The 19,835-nt window shown below is 37.1% G+C and overlaps 2 protein-coding genes across 2 annotated transcripts; both read left to right on the forward strand.

Annotated features, from left to right (window-relative positions):
* The first annotated feature begins 1,878 nt into the window (after positions 1 to 1,878).
* Positions 1,879 to 7,487, forward strand: LOC148069427 (high affinity choline transporter 1-like). Its single transcript, XM_087803282.1, has 8 exons — positions 1,879 to 2,062; positions 2,869 to 2,985; positions 3,656 to 3,811; positions 3,915 to 4,063; positions 4,784 to 4,927; positions 5,582 to 5,735; positions 6,649 to 6,866; positions 6,948 to 7,487. The coding sequence occupies exons 1-8, from the start codon at positions 1,879 to 1,881 to the stop codon at positions 7,485 to 7,487; spliced, it is 1,662 nt and encodes a 553-aa protein (XP_087659408.1).
* Positions 7,488 to 12,749: 5,262 nt separating this feature from the next.
* LOC148069428 (high affinity choline transporter 1-like) lies at positions 12,750 to 19,111 on the forward strand. The gene is made up of 8 exons (XM_087802115.1): positions 12,750 to 12,936; positions 13,693 to 13,809; positions 14,430 to 14,585; positions 14,689 to 14,837; positions 15,572 to 15,715; positions 16,334 to 16,487; positions 17,404 to 17,621; positions 17,703 to 19,111. The coding sequence occupies exons 1-8, from the start codon at positions 12,753 to 12,755 to the stop codon at positions 18,240 to 18,242; spliced, it is 1,662 nt and encodes a 553-aa protein (XP_087658241.1). The 5' UTR covers positions 12,750 to 12,752; the 3' UTR covers positions 18,243 to 19,111.
* Positions 19,112 to 19,835: the final 724 nt, after the last annotated feature.

Below are 19,835 nucleotides of genomic sequence, written 5' to 3' on the forward strand. Positions count from 1 at the left end.
ACATTTGAAGGGAAATATATTCTATACTTTAACTAAAATATACATGAAATTTATATTTTATCTTTGAATCAACAGTTTAACATGGAATTAATGAGTATGCAAGGCAGAACACATGAGTTTTAGGGTTTATTCTCATTCAAGTTTCTGCACTGTGTTTATTAGTATTAGTATTCTTTCTCTTGTATATTTTGTACTGTGGGGATTGTGTGTTCCGGTGAACAGACCTCTCCGCAGTCTCGTACGTAATGTAATGTAAGGAAACAACTTTACTGTAATCAATCCCAGATTCCCAGAAAGTCTGTGGGAACCTGAAAAGACACAACAGGCCAGCAAGTAACTGGGAACAGATTTTCCCTAGAAGACAACAAACTTTGGTAAATTTCCACGACGACCAGATGCGGCGGCAATCTTAGAATCAAGTGTTTACAGTTACTGACCAATCCTACATGCACAATTGACTAGAGGAGTTAACCTGAATATTCATACTATAAAAGATCCACTATTCTGTGAGATATTTGCGTTCTGGCATTCGAAAGCGTCCGCGATAGATCTCTCTGCTTGCTAGCGCCCGTGTTCACGTAAGTTTGTCTCTGACTTCTGCATAATTCACTAAACAAGCATTTTTCTTAAATTCTCATTCTCCACCATCGCGTACGAGACTGGGGAGGGGTCGGTTCACCGGAACACAAAATCCCCACAACTTGCTCCTGTGACCCTTGGCGTGGTCTGGTGGTCTGAAGGCCCTTTTTATTCCTAGACAAACTCTGAGCTGATTGTTCTCCAGGCAACCAGGCCGGCAACTATACCTTACTTCAGGAATCAGGTGAGAAAGATTATATCTTATTTTTTACGTAGATTTTTGTTAGTTTATATTTTTGGTTAGGAAAGATTACATATATTTATATTTTATATTAGTTTTTGTTGCCTGGAAGAATAAACGTAAGTCTCTGGTTCTGTCACAAATTTAGATTATATTTTTCAATACTGCTTTCTTAAGCTGATGCTCGTTTTATGGGGTATTGCATGGTCAGTTGTTGTTTGTTGTTGTTTTAAGTGTAGACGACACTATCGTGTCCCGGGAAGAAGAAGCATCGTTGAAAAAACGTTGATTAGAATTTAAGTGGAATTGATAGGCAGAGGAGACGGAGTTACATGACCTGGTAACCCCTGGGATTCAGAGTAGGGTTGGAAGTATAACCAGCTCCCTCTACGAGGCATCTGACGTTTTTCCAGATTCCTAAACTAGTTAGGATACTTGGCCTATGGTTGATTAATGTAGACTTACTTTTTCGGTAAGCCAAGTAGCCATCATAAATTTGGGGATATTTGGGATTTGAGCGGTGTCTCCCAATATCCTGGTATGGAGGCTCTGCCAGCCGGTGTGTAGGCCAGTTAGCTCTCATTGTGTTTCTGTGCTGAGAGGCTCCACAGGTATTTGGCAGTATAGTCAGTGCTAGTTAATTTTTTCCGAACAATCACTGTGATGGATAAGGTCTCATTGGTGATTAGTCTAGAGTTAGTTCAACGGGGGTTGAATAGGTTGGAGTAGTTGAGTGGTCTCCTATCCAGGGTGTTTGAAAGCTATTTAAGCGATCGAGATAACTTTGCTATGTCTGCAGAAAGTTTATCTAGTCTGGTAAAGTTGTTATCGTAATATCTTATCTTACATAACAGGAACTCATAGTCATCCTCACCAATAATTAAATGAGGTCCTGGAGGCATACTAGGCATTGTTAACTAATTGCATTTTTGCTTTTGTGTCTCAGTGGACTAAGGGAATGTAGAGAAGCAGGTTCAAAGAATTAAAAAAAAAGGCATGCACCCTCCCACTCTGAGCCCGGAAATCTTGAATGAAAACATCATTTGTGATCCAGCAGCATGGCGGTCAACATCCCAGGAGTTGTGGTTTTGGCAATTTTCTACCTTTTAGTCTTTGGCTGTGGCATCTGGGCTTCTTTTAAGGCCCGAAGGGAGCAGAAAAAAAGTGGAGCCACTAGCATGAGTATGGCAGTGCTAGGGAACCGCAACATCAACTGGGTGGTTGGAGTCTTCACTTTGACAGGTAACAGAGCAAATTCTTAACTGGTTCATTATTCTTAAAAGATGTTGAGGCATGACATAGATTAAATAAACCGTGGAGGCTAAATCATTAGTCTATGCAAGACAACATAAAATATATTAAACATAGAGACTATTGGCTCTTTATATGAAGTTACATTTGAACAACTATAATAATATTTATAATAACTGAAGGGACATGGATTTGCTTTCTTGCTGACTAGAATAGAAATCAGATATCAATTTTCTGAGATCATATGTATTTACAAAATTGCACGTCTTCAAAAATAAAATCCCCTGGTTACCTTCATAACCAAGGCTCTATTATTTTGTTTACTACATGCTGTCAGGTGTTTATAGTCTGACTCTCAAGGCCCTCGTTGCTTAGAAAGATCAATGCACTCTGTAACATCACCTGATAATTTTGGTAATTGAAAATGAAACATTAGGAGTGTAAATGCTGTGTATCGTTTTTCTGGAGTTTCCATTGAGCCGCTTTGGCTTATTTTTCTAAATAATGAACAGATTCATGTGTTTGAACTAACACATACTGTAATCATTGAATTGAGTTTATACTGGGAAAGCCCGACTTTTGACTAAGAGGAAGAGAAGAGAGGAACAAGGTTTGTCAGGTGAGCCCCTGCATGTGAGAGGACGGAGAAGTTACAACTTGATGGATTGTACTGAAAATAATTTGGTTGTAATGCAACACTGGTTCGATGACAAATGGTAAAAAAATATATAGTCAAGTGCCTTTTATTTCTTTATACTTTTTCACTTTACTTACAATCTTCCTTCTCTTGGTTTTAGCTACATGGGTTGGTGGAGGCTTCATAGTCGGAACCACAGAGATGGTCTATACCCCATCCATGGGACTGTTGTCGGCCATATTGATGTTGGTGGCTTATATGACAACGTATGCATTAGGTAAGTTTGTGTTCATACATGCAAAATGTACCCTCTGAATTTGAAATAACGAGGACAGTGGTCCCCATCTTATTTTATCTCAGGGCCCACTTTTAAGTGTCAAAGAACTTTGCGGCCCAACTCTGACCCCAAAAATGCGAAGACATTATAATGAAAGATAGATAGAAATTGTTTGCGTTCTCAGAGCACTTTTTTATTGAAGATTGAACATAAAGGACTGAAATCTAAAAAGGAGAAACATATTGGAAGCTCCACAGTCACTAACAGCATATGAAACAGATATCCATTTTTTCTACTCCAGCTTTTGCTATCAACGCCAAGCGTAAACGAGTCAAGTGCATTGCGGTCCACTGCAATTAGGTCCGGCAGATAATAACAAAAGTTCTTATCGCTCATTTCCTTGTCTCATGTAAAATACTCGAATGAAAAAAAAAATACGATGAAAAGAACATTTGAAAATGTTTCATATCGTTTTAAATTTTAAACATTATGTGTCATTGCTATTTATTGGTTATTTTACTTATATTTTTAGATTCACTTTTTCATGATTCCCTGTAAGTGGTTTTTAATATGCTCACTTTTTTTGTATCATTAGGTTAAACATGGTTGCAGTCATGGACACAATCATTTGTAGACCTCTCGATTTAATCTTTTAACTTCTCTTTCAAAGCTGGTCTCGTTTTTGCAAAGCGAATGAGAGAAAGTCGCTACACGACAATGTTGGATCCTTTCCATTTGAGGTATGGGCCGGTCCTGACATCAGTCATCAGCATGCTCTCAGTGTTGCTTGAAATGCTGTATATTCCACCGACATTGATCAGTCTAGGTAAAGTGTATTTTCCCCTTTTAAGTGAACATTCCCTGATTGACCATGATTCCTTGCTCTCTAAACATGTGTATAAAGAAATACTGTGAATGAAACCACGCAGGAGGAGTCATGGCTGTTATTCTGGATTTGGATTACAACGTTTGTGTCTGGATCTCTGCAGCTGTGGCAGTGACCTACACACTGCTAGGTGGACTCTACTCTGTGGCATACACAGACGTTATTCAACTCTCCCTTGTTTTTTTCAGCTTGGTGAGTTTCTTTGAACCTTTGCTAAATGACTAAATATTTTTTTAAATTGAGATCTAGTAGATGTGCTTATTTTCTGTGACTCGGAAATATAACAGTGAAATGTTTACTCTTCCAGTTTCCAAGTCACAGGCGCTTTCCACATTATAAACTACATGGGCTTACTGTACAGAAGCGTTTAAAACACACAAAAAGGAACATGATACTAAGGGTTGTTTTTTCCAACGAGACTCATCCAATACAAAATTGGCAAGCCCTTTTCTTAAGACACGTGAAAATATTTAGAAATGGCATCAAAATTTCCCGCAAAAGTTGCACATGAGCCATGATCTCTAATCATACAGTCTTAATATGCTCAACATTTTTCCGTAAATACAGTGGTCCCTTGCCATTGCGTTTGTTATCCATTTATGCTTAGAGTACAGCATATTTAAATACTGTTGTGACATCAAAGACCAACGAAGCTACTAATATGTCTTTAGTTTTTATCAATTTTATTAAGAAATCCTGTACGACTCAGCCTAAGCTAAAACAAACAACAAAACTGCTTGTTTTTTTTACCCTTTGACCAACACACAGTTCTGTCAACTCAACTGATCAGTCTCATGACACCTTCGCTTACCTGTGTATCCTGAATCTTGAACTTAAAACTTCACATAACAATGAACCCCACTTTTACACACATTGATAAACTATTACAAATAATTGTGTTTCAATCTACAGTGGTTCTGCGTGCCTTTCATCCTGATGACCCCTCATAGCTTGGATATCAGTGAGACTTTGTTGAACAACTCCCTCCACGCTCCATGGATTGGTGAAATTAAAGTCAAAAAAATTGGATTGATGATTGATCAATTCCTTTTCTTGGTACATTCTTAAACACTCATTTTATTGACTACCTGAATGTGATGATGAGCATGTTATCATCTACCAAAGAAACAAACAACCTCTAGAGAGGGGAAGAGCAGACAGCAAAGGTCCCAAAACCTCCCACGGAAATTTGTACTTTGATAGGGGCTCAATTTTTAACAGAAAAAGTGTGTGTTTTCAGAAAGCCACACATAACAAACCCTTTCTAGGTTCCTCACAGAAAGAAAGTCAGGAAATAAATAACACTTTTTATGAAATCAATTTGAACCACACTTCCTTAGATAGCAAACAAATTGAAGTACGTGTATATTAAAAAAAAAAAAAAACCTTACTTATGGAGGTATTTCAAAGAGTTATCAACCCCCTAAAAATGGGTGGTAAAAAAATAGTAGTTTGGAGACCACTGGGGTGCACTATAGGCTTGGTTTTATTTAGTCATTTTTTTCTATTTGACCTCAAATTTCTAGACTATACAAATCAGTTAAGTACCCCTAAAATGTAACTTATTTTCCTTGTTCCTTCCTTACTGTTGTCGTACTGTTAACATGTCTTAAATTATGCAGAATATTTTGTGTATAACACATGAACAGTTAATTTTCGATTTAAAGAATCGTAACTCTGAACTTTGACAATCGTTACATTATGTTACAGAGCCTGGGCTGTTTGGGAAATCAGTGCCTACACCAGAGGACTCTGTCATCCCCATCCATTTCATCAGCAAGGCGTTCATGCTTGATTGCAGCCATTGCTTTACCAATATTTACTATCCCTTCTATGCTGTTTGGAGCTGTGGCCGCATCAACAGGTATGCAACAGTTCAATCTCTATCAATAAAGGGGAATTCATTAGGGAACATAGTAGATGAAGATACGGCGCCTTAATTTTGGAAGACCACTAGATTGGACTTTGTCTTTTGTAAATCTAATAACAAAAAATACTTCTTACAATTCTCAAAACTAATTAATTCTCAAAACATTCACAAAGGAAATTAATTATCTATCAGGGGTGGGCATCGGGTTCCACAAAGGGACACAGTGAGTTCTGGTCTGTGTTCCAACCAATCAAGAGGACAACATTGTATAATTTAGGAATCTAAGGAATGTACTCAGTTGACTGTCGCACTGGTATTGCTAGTTTCAGCAGGAACCAATTTTTTTTAACTGAGGGCGCTTTTGGTTGAAACCAAAATATTCCTCTCCTCATCACCCTCACTGTCATATTACTGCTGTTATTGCATAACCACACTTCGTATTAGCAGTGTTGTCTGTGACAGGTCAACTTGGTTTTTCACAGATTCATTTTGGTCAGTGATCTACTTTGCTCTCCCCTTTATGGCCTGTGAAAAGTCGACAACCCAGCAGAAAGATTGAAGACTCAATGCTTCATTTCTCACATTCATCCTTCATTACAAACTTAAGTGCTGCCACAGTTTGTCAGAATTGTCATCAGCTATGGGCAGTCAATACATCCTCAATAACCAGTTTAAGAACACCATTTGGGAAGATACAAGTTATAATACAGAACATCACACAAAAACAGAGTTTTATACATTTTTTCCAATTCTTTATGATGTCACTTTATTACCTCGATGAGAGTATGGATGTTTCTTGTCGTCTCCATTTTTTCTTTTTCACTTTTTTGTTTGTAAACAACAGTAAAGAAAATCAAATGCAGCATCTGTAATCCATATTGAGAACTTAACCTGCTCCTTTTTTCAGATTGGAACCAGACATCTTATGGCTCACCGTCTCCTTATGAACGTGGGGAAGCAGCTATGGCACTGCCGATCATTCTGCTCCACCTCACTCCAAACTATGTCTCAATCATTTGTACGGCTTGTATTGCCGCAGCTGTGATGTCATCAGCGGACTCTATGTTGCTTTCTTCATCATCGCTCTTCTCAACGAACATCTACAAGAACATCCTAAGGCCACAGGTACGTTTTTTAACCAGATAATAAATAATTGATGCCCTTACAGAGATTCTTATGTTCATCCTCCTCTGCTCTCCTATACAGGCCTCAGACAGAGAGATCCATTGGGTGATTCGGATCTCTGTAGTCGTTGTGGGTGTTGTTGGAACTGCCTTAACCCACTTTAAAAACAGCCCTTTATTGTTTTTGTTCTTGAGTGCAGACATCTCCTACGTTCTAATCGTCCCTCAACTCGTCTGCATCCTTTTCATTAAAGTAACCAATGGTTATGGTGGTATAATGGGATTGGTGTCAGGACTACTGATAAGACTGTTGAGTGGTGAAACTTTACTAGGGATTCCACCAATCCTGCTCTTCCCAGGATATGCTCTGGAAGATGGAGTCTATGTACAGTATGCTCCAGTGAAGTCCATTTCCATGATCATTGGTTTTAGTAACATCGTCTTGTTCTCATCTTTGACCCACTTTCTTTTCCACAAGGGTGTGTTACCCAACAAATTTGATGTCTTCAGAATCAAAAATACTGGTTCACTAGAGCCAGTCCCAACCACGATGGACACAAGAGAAAGTGTCTATTTTACAGAGAACCGATCTGCCAAGGTGCTGAGGAGCACCAAGTTTTGAAACCTGCCTATACTGTATGTTTTAAAGTACTTCATAAATTACAATGGTATATGGATTTAAGGGTTTTTAATGGAGATGAATCCATCATCATGCAGATAATGCACACCAAGGCACAATTCTTACTAGTCTTATTGTCTTTACATTATCAGATTGAAGCTTTGTGAGTCAGTTTACTAGATATTAGAGCTTAGTAGGTTTAAAAATGATGTGAAATAGTAATTAGTAATAAATGAAAAACAAAAAACATCTTACTCCCTTATTTCTTCCATCTGTTTCTTCAGGCAACATTAAACATGTTTCAAACTGATAAATATCAATGTTTTGTTATTTTTTGATTGCACAAAATGAACCCACAGGAATCCTGTCATCCATCACATACAATTCATTTTGATTTGACAGCACAAATAGAAATTCAAAAATGTGATGCCATTAATTTTCCAAAGAAAATAATATTAATAGAGCGTATGAATTTCTTAAGGGCTTGCACATTGCATTCTGGGACATGCAGTAGACAGTTGTTTCACTATGTTGTGCTAGTCATAATGTGCTTTTTTTTAATCGTCTGACATAACTGGAATCAGATTGTATTAATGAATTCGAAGCATTTCTGACAGGGGTATGGGCTCTGGGATCCTTTAGTGTGATTCCAATATACAGTATATATACACATATCGATCTCTTATATATATTAATAAGAGTAAAGTAAATATCCTATTACATGATCTATATACATTAGCAATATAGACTTTAATCTAATTCATTAAGAGTAAAGTCAGGGATGTATTTAAAACTAATAAAACAAAAGCCAAGTGTACACTTTATTTAAGGTGAAATTATGTTTTATTATTTACTGTGAAATGAACAGAGAAAAAAAAGGCTTTGAAAGTGAAGTCAGGGGCATCCCTAAAAATAAGGTTTATATTATGGTTGGCAATTGTAGCAGGCTCCCACAAGTTCACGCAAAAAGACCTGCTCAATCCAAAAGAACACGCTAATTGATGAGCACACCAATATAATGTTCACAATTGGCTTACAACCTCTTATCACAAGCAGGATCACAACACACAGTGCTTCTCTAATTGATAACATTTTAACTAACGCTAATGATATAGCAAGAGGTCTCCTGATTAATGACATAAGTCACCACCTATCAATCTTCGCTACATATAACTTGGAAAACACTGCGAGACAGACACTGAATAAAAACACATACATTAGAGTCAGGACAGAAAAAGTAATGAATACTCTAAACAATGAACTACTTAAGCAAAACTGGAACAATATTTATAATGAAACAGATGTGAATAAACCATATGATTCCTTTCTGCAAACTTTGTCTTGTGAAAAAAGAAACACGCATCAGAATAAGGAATGGAAACCATGGCTTAAAAAAACATAGATAAATGCTTGCGGAAAAAAAACACTCTGTACAGACAGTTCATTAAAACTGGGACAGGAAGAGAACCAACGAGTCATAACAAATAGTTTCAATGAATTGTTTGTCAACATCAGGCCCGAGCTGGACAAGGTCACACTTTTATTCCCTGCCTTTTTACACAGCATGAGACTCTGAGCTGTTTTGAGTGCTTTTTACTTGTTTTATTTGATATTGTTTTCACCTTTGTGTGTTTTAACTATGCTTTCTATTATGTCACTGTACAGCACTTTGTAAACGACTGTTGTTGTTTTTAAAGTGCTTTATAAATAAAGTTTAGTTGAGTTGAGTCATTCTGAGCTCACCCCTACACTGGAACCACTTTGATAATGCAATGCTTCTCACACCACTGAAGGCACACAGCACAGAGATTAGACAGTTTTAAGTTAAATTAAAAAAACAACTTTGGATTGTATTGCAATGTGTAACCTACAAACATAAGATAAACAATGAAGTGAAACTGAAATGAATTAAAACAAGCCGCTCATATATTATATCCATTACCACTACAAATAAACACAGTTCTGACAAAAAAAGCAGGCCACTGCCATTTGTGTTGCATTTTTTTGAGTTTAGTATTTTGAGTTGTTGTTTTGTATTGAAAAGCAAAAACAAAAATAAACGATGACACGTGACTTTGTTGAAAAATTTAAATGTAAGATATATCCCTGTACACTTTATTGATTTCATGACATTTGTTCCTCGGATGTTGACTCATGGCTCATATTGCATCACAGCAGTTTGTAAATATCCAGGAAAGTGCTGTGTAAATAAATAAAAGGAGTGTTACTAATGCTCTCACTAGCGGGTAAATATTACCATTGCTCATGACTAAACGCATATATTTTTTAAATGCAATTTTCTTTTTCTTTTGGCAGCCGTGTCATTTTCTATTTCTCCAGATGAGAGTGGACCTCAAAACTGCAGCTCAAAAACTCAGCTGTTCAGCCGTCTAGCCAATGATCTTGAGGTCAGAGATATTTTGACACTAACTGAACTTTGTCATCTGTTTTCCTATTTACTAGGAATAATAGTCTACCGGGAGTTTCTTGTGTGTCAACCTTATTCTCAAAAATAGTGTATTCAATCAGTTGTGACTATCCTAGCTTGTGTAACATACAAACATTTAGAACCCCTCTCCCCTTAAAATGCCTAAAAACATGATTTACATGTCACTTTATTTTAATGTAAAATTGTCGCGTTAACATTAGCTTATTAAAGCATATTTAATAAAGACTTACTGAACTTCAAATTCCCACAATACTGACAGAAACTAAAAATTAGAGGTGGCTTTATCAAGAAAAATGTGATGAGGTCACATGAGCTTCTGTCTTAAACTCTTACTCCTCACTGTGGCGAAAATAATACATTACATCTACAGTTTATTAGCAGTATAATACAATTTTACAATCTAACATTGTCTTTTTGTTAGTTGTCATTTTTTTTTGTTTTTGATTTATGTACCTTATCAACTGAGTACACTAAATAAAGAATGATTCTGAATCTCTGAATTTTACTCAGGTTGCTAAAATAAAAATAAAAAAGAATAAACACAATAGAATACAACACAAATTTGCATTTTCCGCTCTTAAGACACCAACGTTATTTCTGCTAACCTTTTACAGTTTTGATTCCATGTTTGCTTGTGACGTCTACAACAGTAGTGCAGAATACAATTGTTACAATTCCGTACTTCACAGCAGATCACCTGATATTTACACCTCTGTCTGACTATTGTTTTGTGTTTTTTTTGGCTAAGATGATTGGTTCCTGATTATCCTCATATACTTCTCTTTGGTTTTATTTGTAGTCATCTTTATTTTTCAACAGTTTCCCTGAATATATACACATTTGCATAGTAGAGGCCATACCTGTTTATTCTGTCTCACAGGTTAAAAGCGCTCCTGTGGGCCCTTTCTTCATTTTTCCTGAACCTAAAGAACTGATCTTACTTAGGCTTACACAGTAATTATGGGTCACTCTAAACTATTAGGCCTAACTTCTCACTGTCACTCTCTTGAAACACAAAACTGTCTGTTGTACCTCTGAGCTCCGCCTGCCTCTCACGTACCTGTTTTGGTTCCTTACACATCCATCAGATTGGAGTAAAAATCTATATCAAGAAAATGCTTAAGCTTAGCTAAGTCTTCCATCTTGAAATTGTCTGAATGCATGTCATCTACATCCACCATTTTTTGTTTATAGGTGGCAGAAATGATTACCTCATCCACCCAGATTAACACTACATTCATTCGTCGGATAACATCCGGATATTTGTAATTTGTAATATTTCTTGCCATGTCTGCATATCCTGACAAGTATTCCAATTGACACTGTCTTCAGTGCCAAGGATATAAATTGCCATACACACTAATGGTACACTCCTTATATAAACATGTCCTGAACTTTTGTAAAAGAAAAAGTGCTGTTCCTTCAAAGCAATGGTTTATTTTACTAAAACAACGTCTTAAGGATAACTCGTTTCTCTGCTATGCTATGCACCGTCGACCAGTATCAGCCACACCTTTGCATCCTTCCTTGCATTAGTGGTTTCACTTAGAGGTTGAACTTCTAAGACTTCCCTCTTTTCCTCACTGACCCCCCCTGCTGTTTCATCTTCACACACATTCTTTCGTCATCTTCAATTCTATTCACTAAACTGTTTGATTATATTAAAGAAAATAGTAATAATTAAAGTTAATGTGCTATTTAATTGTTGACTTAATACGTTTTGTCTTACCTTTATCAATTGTCATCATTTCCTTACAGTATATATTGTTTTTACTTAATCTATTTTTTTTTTTTACAAATTCCGGAGTCGTCCACAACCACGAAAAATTCCACGTATGTATACCAATATGTAATGACGAATAAAGCCGCTCTTGAAGAGTGGTTGAGAGTCACAGTTATAGAGTTCAGGTGGTAGAGAGTTCCAGCGACTGATGGCTTTGCTTCCCATTGTGCTGAGGCAGGCAGATGGCAGAGAGAGGTGAATGAAAGAGGGGCAGCAGAGAGATCAGAATGTATGCGAGTATGAGGTCAAACCGGTGGTGTGAAGTTGTGGAGGAGTTTGTGGGGATTCGTTGACTGAATGGGAGCCAGTGAAGGTGCTGGAAGATGAGAGTGATATGATTGGTGCAATGATATCCCAAACAATAGAGAAGATATCCCAACCCCAGAAGTTGCTCTTCATCATGCTCTTTTAAGGTCAATCGCACACTTTATCCTTGACATTTACTCACAGGCGCCCATCATCCTTCTTCAGGGACGAGACATCATCAGAGTGCATATAGCCCGCGAACAGGTTAATGGATCTGCCAACTCGCTATTGTACTTGTAATGTTGGTTTCAGTAATGTACACAAACCATTGAATATAAACACATTTTACACAACTATTTTAGATCAAAAACAGCCATCCCTCTTTAATCCATGCCCAAATGCCTTCCATGTGAAAGAGAAAATTCAGTGACGAGCATGCAATCGGTCGACAAGAGCCTGGTGAGGAACAGACTTGTGAATCTGATCAATTTTAGTTACACTTTCACCAACGTCACATTGATACTATGTTTATGGTGGGCTGAACTTTGCTATGTTTGCAGAAAGTTTATCTAGTCTGTTAAAGTTGTTATCGTTATATCTTACAGTAACAAGAACTCATAGTCATCCTCAGCAATCATTAAAAGAGGTCGTAATAACTAATTGCATTTTTGCTTTTGTGTCTCAGTGAAATAAGGGAATGTAGAGAAGCAGGTTCAAAGACATGAAAAAAAAAAAAAGGCATCCACCCTCCCACTCTTAGCCCGGAAATCTTCAGATATGATCCAGCACCATGGCTGTCAACATCCCAGGAGTTGTGGTTATGGCAATGTTCTACCTTTTAATCTTTGGCTGTGGCATCTGGGCTTCTTATAAGGCCCGAAGGGAGCAGAAAAAGAGTGGAGCCACTAGCACGAGTATGGCAGTGCTAGGGAACCGCAACATCAACTGGGTGGTTGGAGTCTTCAGTTTGACAGGTAACAGAGCAAATTCTTAAACTTTGGAGGCTAAATCATTAGTATGTATGCAAGACAACATAAAATATATATTATAAATAGAGACTATTGGCTCTTTACATGTAGTTACACTTGAACAACTATAATATTTTTAAGAACTGCAGGGACATGGATTTGTCTTCTTACTGACTAGAATAGAAATCTGGTATCAGTTTTTTTGAGATCATATGCATTTCTAAACTTGCACGTCTTCAGAAATAAAATTCCCTGGTTACCTTCATAACCAAGGTTCTATTATTGTGTTTACTACATGCTGTCAGGTGTTTATAGTCTGACTCTGAAGGCCCTTGTTATTAAGAAAGATCAATGCAATCTGTAACATCACCTGCTAATTTTGTTAATTGAAAATGAAACATTAGGAGTGTAAATACTGTGTATCGTTTTTCTGTAGTTTCCATTGAGCCACTTTGGCTTTTTTTTCTAAATAATGAACAGATTCATGTCTTTGAACTAACACATACTTTAATTGGATTACTTTATACTGGGGAAGCCCAACTTTGGACTTAGAGAAGGGGAAGAGAGGAACAAGGTTTGTCAGGTGAGCCCCTGCAGGTGAGAGGACGGACAAGTTACAACTTGATGGACTATACTGAAAATAATTTGGTTGTAATGCAAATCTGGTTCGATGACAAATAGTCAAAAAAATATATAATTAAGTGCTTTTTATTTCTTTTTACTTTTTCACTTTACATACAATCTTCCTTCTCTTGGTTTTAGCTACATGGGTTGGTGGAGGCTTCATAGTCGGAACCACAGAGATGGTCTATACCCCATTCAAGGGACTGTTGTCTGCTATATTGATGTTGGTGGCTTATATGACAACGTATGCATTAGGTAAGTTTGTGTTCATACGTGCAAAATGTACCCTCTGAATTTGAAACTTCGAGGACAGTGGTCCCCAACCTATTTTATCTCAGGGCCCAGTTTTAAGTCCCAAAGAAAACCTTTGCGGCCCAACTCGGACCCCATAAATACGGAGGCATTATAATAAAAGATAGATAGAAATTGTTTGCGTTCACAGAGCACTTTTTATTGTAGATTGAACATAAAGGACTGAAATCTATAAAGGAGAAACATATTGGAAGCTCCACAGTCACTAACACAGCATATGTAACTTGTTGCAACACCTTCAGTATTAGAAGCATGCCTGCATACACATGCACACACAGGCACACTCACACATGTACACTTACATCAATTGTCATTCCCAAAAAATCCCAATGAAAAGTACTCAGCACTGTACTTTCTCCAACCTCTTCTTTTTTGTTTGACAGCAGGGAGATCATCGGTTGATTCACCATCAGTCTCTTGTCTATATTTTCTTTTAATTATCCCTGTTGATTGTTTTTAATATATTCAATTGTTTTGTATCATTAGGTTAAACATGGTTGCAGTCAGGGAGACACAATCATTTGTAGACCTCTCGATTTAATCTTTTAACTTCTCTTTCAAAGCTGGTCTCGTTTTTGCAAAGCGAATGAGAGAAAGTCGCTACACGACAATGTTGGATCCTTTCCATTTGAGGTATGGGCCAGTCCTGACATCAGTCATCAGCATGCTCTCAGTGTTGCTTGAAATGCTGTATATTCCACCAACATTGATCAGTCTAGGTAAAGTGTATTTTCCCCTTTTAAGTGAACATTCCCTGATTGACCATGATTCCTTGCTCTCTAAACATGTGTATAAAGAAATACTGTGAATGTAACAACACAGGAGGAGTCATGCCTGTTATTCTGGATTTGGATTACAACGTTTGTGTCTGGATCTCTGCAGCTGTGGCAGTGACCTACACACTGCTAGGTGGACTCTACTCTGTGGCACACACAGACGTTATTCAACTCTCCCTTGTTTTTTTTGGCTTGGTGAGTTTCTTAGGACCTTTCCTAAATTGCTAAATGTTTTAAAAAATTGGGATCTGGTAGATGTGCTTTTTTTCTTAAGGTGTCTGTGACTCAGAAATATAATACATGGTGAAAGGTTAACCCTTCCAGTTTCCAAGTCAGAGGTGTCCAAACGCTTTCCACATTATAACCTACACGGGCTTACTGTACACAAGCGTTTACAACACACAAAATGATACTAAGGTCTGTATTTTCCAACGAGCCTCATCCAATACAAAATTGGCAAGCCCTTTTCTTAAGACACATGTGATAATATTTAGAAATGGCATAGAAATTTCCCGCAAAAGTTGCACATGAGCCATGATCTCTAATCAAACTGTCCTATATATAATATGCTCAAAATGTTACCGTAAATACAGTGGTCCCTTGCCATTGCGTTTATTATCCATTTCTGCTTACAGTACTGCATATTTAAATACTGTTGTGAAATCCAAGACCAACGAAGCTACTTATGTCTGTAGTTTTTATAAATTTTAAGAAATGCTTTAGACTCAGCCTAAGCTAAAACAAACAAAAAAACTGCTTGTTTTTTTTACCCTTTGACCAACACACAGTTCTTTCAACTCAGCTGATCAGTCTCATGACACCTTCACTTACCTGTGTAAAATCCTGATACTTACAACTTCACAAAACTATGATCCCCACTTTTACATACATTGATAAACTATTAAAAATAATTATGTTTCAATCTACAGTGGTTCTGCGTGCCTTTCATCCTGATGACCCCTCATAGTTTGGATATCAGTGAGACTTTGTTCAACAACTCCCTCCACGCTCCATGGATTGGTGAAATGAAAGTCAAAAACATTGGGTTGATGATTGATCAATTCCTTTTCTTGGTACGTTGAAACACTCATTTTATTTACTAACTGAATGTGATGATGAGAATGTTATCATCTACCAAAGAAACAAACAATCTCTAGAGAGGGGAAGAGCAGACAGCAAAGGTCCCAAAACCTCCCACGTATATTTGTCCTTAGATAGGGGCTCAATTTTTAACAGAAAAAGTGTGACGATCGCTGAGGTGCCTAAACGTAAAAGTGCATTGTTTTCCAGAAAGCCACACATAACAAACCCTTACCAGGTTCCTCACAGAAAGAAAGTGAGGAAATAAATAATAACACTTTTTATGAAATCAATTTGAAACACACTTTCTTAGATAACAAACAAATTGAGGTAGGTGTAGATTAAAAAAAACAAAACCTTATGTAGGTACTTCAAAGATCTATCCCCTGAAAATGGGTGGTAAAAAGAACTAGTTTGGGTACCACAAATTTCTAGACTACAAATCAGTGAAGTATCCCTAAAATGTAACTTATTTTCCTTGTCTTACTGTTGTCATACTGTTAACATGTCTTAAATTATGCAGAATATTTTGTGTATAACACATGAACAGTTTATTTTCGATTTAAAGAATCATAACTCTGAACTTTGACAAACGTTACATTGTGTTACAGAGCATAGGCTGTTTGGGATATCAGTGCCTACACCAGAGGACTCTATCATCCCCAACCATTTCATCAGCAAGGCGTTCATGCTTTGTTGCAGCCATTGCTTTACCAATATTTACTATCCCTTCTATGCTGTTTGGAGCTGTGGCCGCATCAACAGGTAAGCAACAGTTCAATCTCTATCAATAAAGGGGAATTCATTAGGGAACATAGTAGATGTAGATACAGTGTCTTAATTTTGGAAGACCACTAGATTGGACTTTGTCTTTTATAAGTCTTTTATAATCCTAATAGCAAAAAATACTTCTTATAATTCTCAAAACTTTCACAAAGGATACTCATTATCTATCAGGGGTGGGCATAGTGTTCCACACAGGGACAAAGTGAGTTTAGGTTTGTTTTCAAAACAATCAAGAGGACAACATTGTATCATTTAGGAATCTAAGGAGTGTATTCAGTTAACTGTCGGACTGCTATTGCTTTTTTCAGCTTGAACCTCATTTTTTAAATTAATTTCCTCATCGGTTGAAACAAAAATCTTCCTCTGCTCATCACTCTCACTGTCATATTTCTGCTGTTATTGCATAACCACACTTCATATTAAAAGCGTTTTCCTTGACAGGTCAACATGGTTTTTCACAGATAACATATTGGTCAGTGATCTACTCAAAATTAATTTGCTCTCCCCTTTTTGGCCTGTAAAAAGTCGACAAACCAGCAAGAATAATTGAAGACTCAATGCTTCAGTTCTCACATTAATCCTTCATTGCGCACTCAAGTGCCACAGTTTGTCAGCATCAGCTATGGGCAGTCAATACATCCTCAATAACCAGTTAAAGAACACCATTTGGGAAGATACAAGTTATAATACATTACATCACACAAAAACAACATTTTTATACATTTTTTCCAATTCTTTATGATGTCACTTTATTGCCTCGATGTGAGAATGGATGTTTTTTGTTGTATCCATTTTTTCTTTTTCACTTTTTTGTTAGTAAACATTATTGTAGTAAAAAAAATCAAATACAGCATCTGTAACCCAAATTGAGAACTTAACCTGCTCCTTTTTTCAGATTGGAACCAGACATCTTATGGCTCACCGTCTCCTTATGAACGTGGGGAAGCAGCTATTGCACTGCCGATCATTCTGCTGCACCTCACTCCGAACTATGTCTCAATCATTTGTACGGCTTGTATTGCCGCAGCTGTGATGTCATCAGCGGACTCTATGTTGCTTTCTTCATCATCGCTCTTCTCAACGAACATCTACAAGAACATCCTAAGGCCACAGGTACGTTTTTTAACCAGATAATAAATAATTTATGCTCTTACAGAGATTCTTATGTTCATCCTCCTCTGCTCTCCTGTTCAGGCCTCAGACAAAGAGATCCAATGGGTGATTCGGATCTCTGTAGTCATTGTGGGTGTTGTTGGAACTGCTTTAACCCACTTTAAAAACAGCCCTTTATTGTTTTTGTTCTTGAGTGCAGACATGTCCTACGTTCTAATCGTCCCTCAACTCGTCTGCATCCTTTTCCTTAAAGTAACCAATGGTTATGGTGGTATAATGGGATTGGTGTCAGGACTACTGATAAGACTGTTGAGTGGTGAAACTTTACTAGGGATTCCACCAATCCTGCTCTTCCCAGGATATGCTCTGGAAGATGGAGTCTATGTACAGTATTCTCCAGTGAAGTCCATTTCCATGATCATTGGTTTTAGTAACATCGTCTTGTTCTCATCTTTGACCCACTTTCTTTTCCACAAGGGTGTGTTACCCAACAAATTTGATGTCTTCAGAATAAAAAATACTGGTTCACTAGAGCCAGTCCCAACCACGATGGACACAAAAGAAAGTGTCTATTTTACAGAGAACCGATCTGCCAAAGTGCTGAGGAGCACCAAGTTTTGACACCGTCCTATACTGTATGTTTTAAAGTGCTTCATTAATTACAATGGTATATGGATTTAAGGGTTTTTAATGCAGATAAATCCATCATCATGCAGACAATGCACATCAGGACACAATTCTTACTAGTCTTATTGTCTTTACATTAATCAGATTGAAGCTTTGGGAGTCAGTTTAGTAGATATTAGAGCTAGTATGTTTAAAAATGATGTGAAATAGTAATTAAAAAGCTGTTTATGGAATATATTATAGATCAGAGAGTGCCATCTATCTAACAATACAAGTTCTATTACAGTTCATATAGAAATTAACACTTTTCTTTCTTCTCTTTTTTCTTTACACAGACTGTAATTTAATCTAATAAATACAATTATATATATATATATATATATATATATATATATATATATATATATTATATAATAATAATTATTATTACTAATGTAAATGCATAATAGTAAGAGTTAAAGTGAATTATCGGCCATGACTACTTTTTATATCTTGTATTGATTCACTAAGAATTCAAGAATAGAATCCTCTCATTTTTTATAAAGAAGGGCAAAACATGTCTAAGGATAAGTTTTGCCCTTTGACAATTGATAGAGTTTCTGCAAGTCAGAGCAAATCAAATACTTAGCTAACTTAGCTAACTGATACGACACAAGTTTTGACATCAAATGGAATTTTCGATCTTAGTTAGATCTAAGTTACAAATGATGCTGGCAGAGGTAGAACACTTAAATACTGTGATTCAGGGGAATTATTTTGTTGATTTGATTTATTTTGTATTGTTTTAGAGGAGAGTTTTGTTATTTTTACTTTCTAGGGTATATCAGTTTGTCAAGTACATTTAAATAAAAAATAAAAACAAACACACATTTGTCTTAATCTCTTATTTCTTCAATCTGTTTGTTCAGGCAACATTAAACTTGTTTCAAACTGATCAATGTGTTTTTTATAGTGATAACACATAATGAACCCACAGGAATCCTGTCATCCATCATGTACGATAAATTTCTATTTGACAGCACCAATAGAAATAAAAAAATGTGATGCTATTCATTTTCTTGCCACCCAGCAGTTGGAAGTTTCCTTTCACCTAGAAAAGGGAGCTTTGAAAAGGTAAAACCCCCTCATCATCGCTGCTGCTGGAACTGGCTCTACCACCTCCTTCTGCAGCAGATTAGAGACCTCGTTTCCACCACGCGTGTCTAGAGAATCCCTGAAAAATGCAGGCATTAAGGGGCAAATCGGAGCGCATAGCCCCGCCTGATTACTTCCCTCTGCAATCATTTATGAAGGAAAACCAGGTGACACCAAGCCAAATAATGTTCCGCCAGAGCCACAGCTCTGACGTATGTTGGGTTGTCATCCGGCTCTCCTCCGGGACTGTCCCAGGTCGGGCCGATGACGAATGGGCATCACACAAGACCCATCTTCATGTCTTGAACCAACAGAGCATGTACGCGAGCTGGATTCACTAGAACCCACACTCCCGTACATATGATTCGGCTCTGTGGGAGAAACTGGGAGAAACCTCAGATATGTGTCGTGCGTGTACCCTCTTGTCCACGGAAGTCTCCCCAGCTCCCCTTA

This window comes from Callionymus lyra, chromosome 11, assembly GCF_982586985.1.
Source record: "Callionymus lyra chromosome 11, fCalLyr1.hap1.1, whole genome shotgun sequence".
In the NCBI taxonomy this organism is placed as follows: domain Eukaryota; kingdom Metazoa; phylum Chordata; class Actinopteri; order Syngnathiformes; family Callionymidae; genus Callionymus; species Callionymus lyra.

Bases quoted from the DNA above. Each gene is read 5' to 3' on its own strand.
- LOC148069427 (XM_087803282.1), top strand. From the start codon at position 1,879: ATGGCGGTCAACATCCCAGGAGTTGTGGTTTTGGCAATTTTCTACCTT. The intron at 2,986-3,655 runs GTAAGTTTGTGT...TCTCTTTCAAAG, and splicing joins TATGACAACGTATGCATTAG to CTGGTCTCGTTTTTGCAAAG. The intron at 6,867-6,947 runs GTACGTTTTTTA...TCTCCTATACAG, and splicing joins AGAACATCCTAAGGCCACAG to GCCTCAGACAGAGAGATCCA.
- LOC148069428 (XM_087802115.1), top strand. From the start codon at position 12,753: ATGGCTGTCAACATCCCAGGAGTTGTGGTTATGGCAATGTTCTACCTT. The intron at 13,810-14,429 runs GTAAGTTTGTGT...TCTCTTTCAAAG, and splicing joins TATGACAACGTATGCATTAG to CTGGTCTCGTTTTTGCAAAG. The intron at 15,716-16,333 runs GTACGTTGAAAC...ATTGTGTTACAG, and splicing joins TTGATCAATTCCTTTTCTTG to AGCATAGGCTGTTTGGGATA.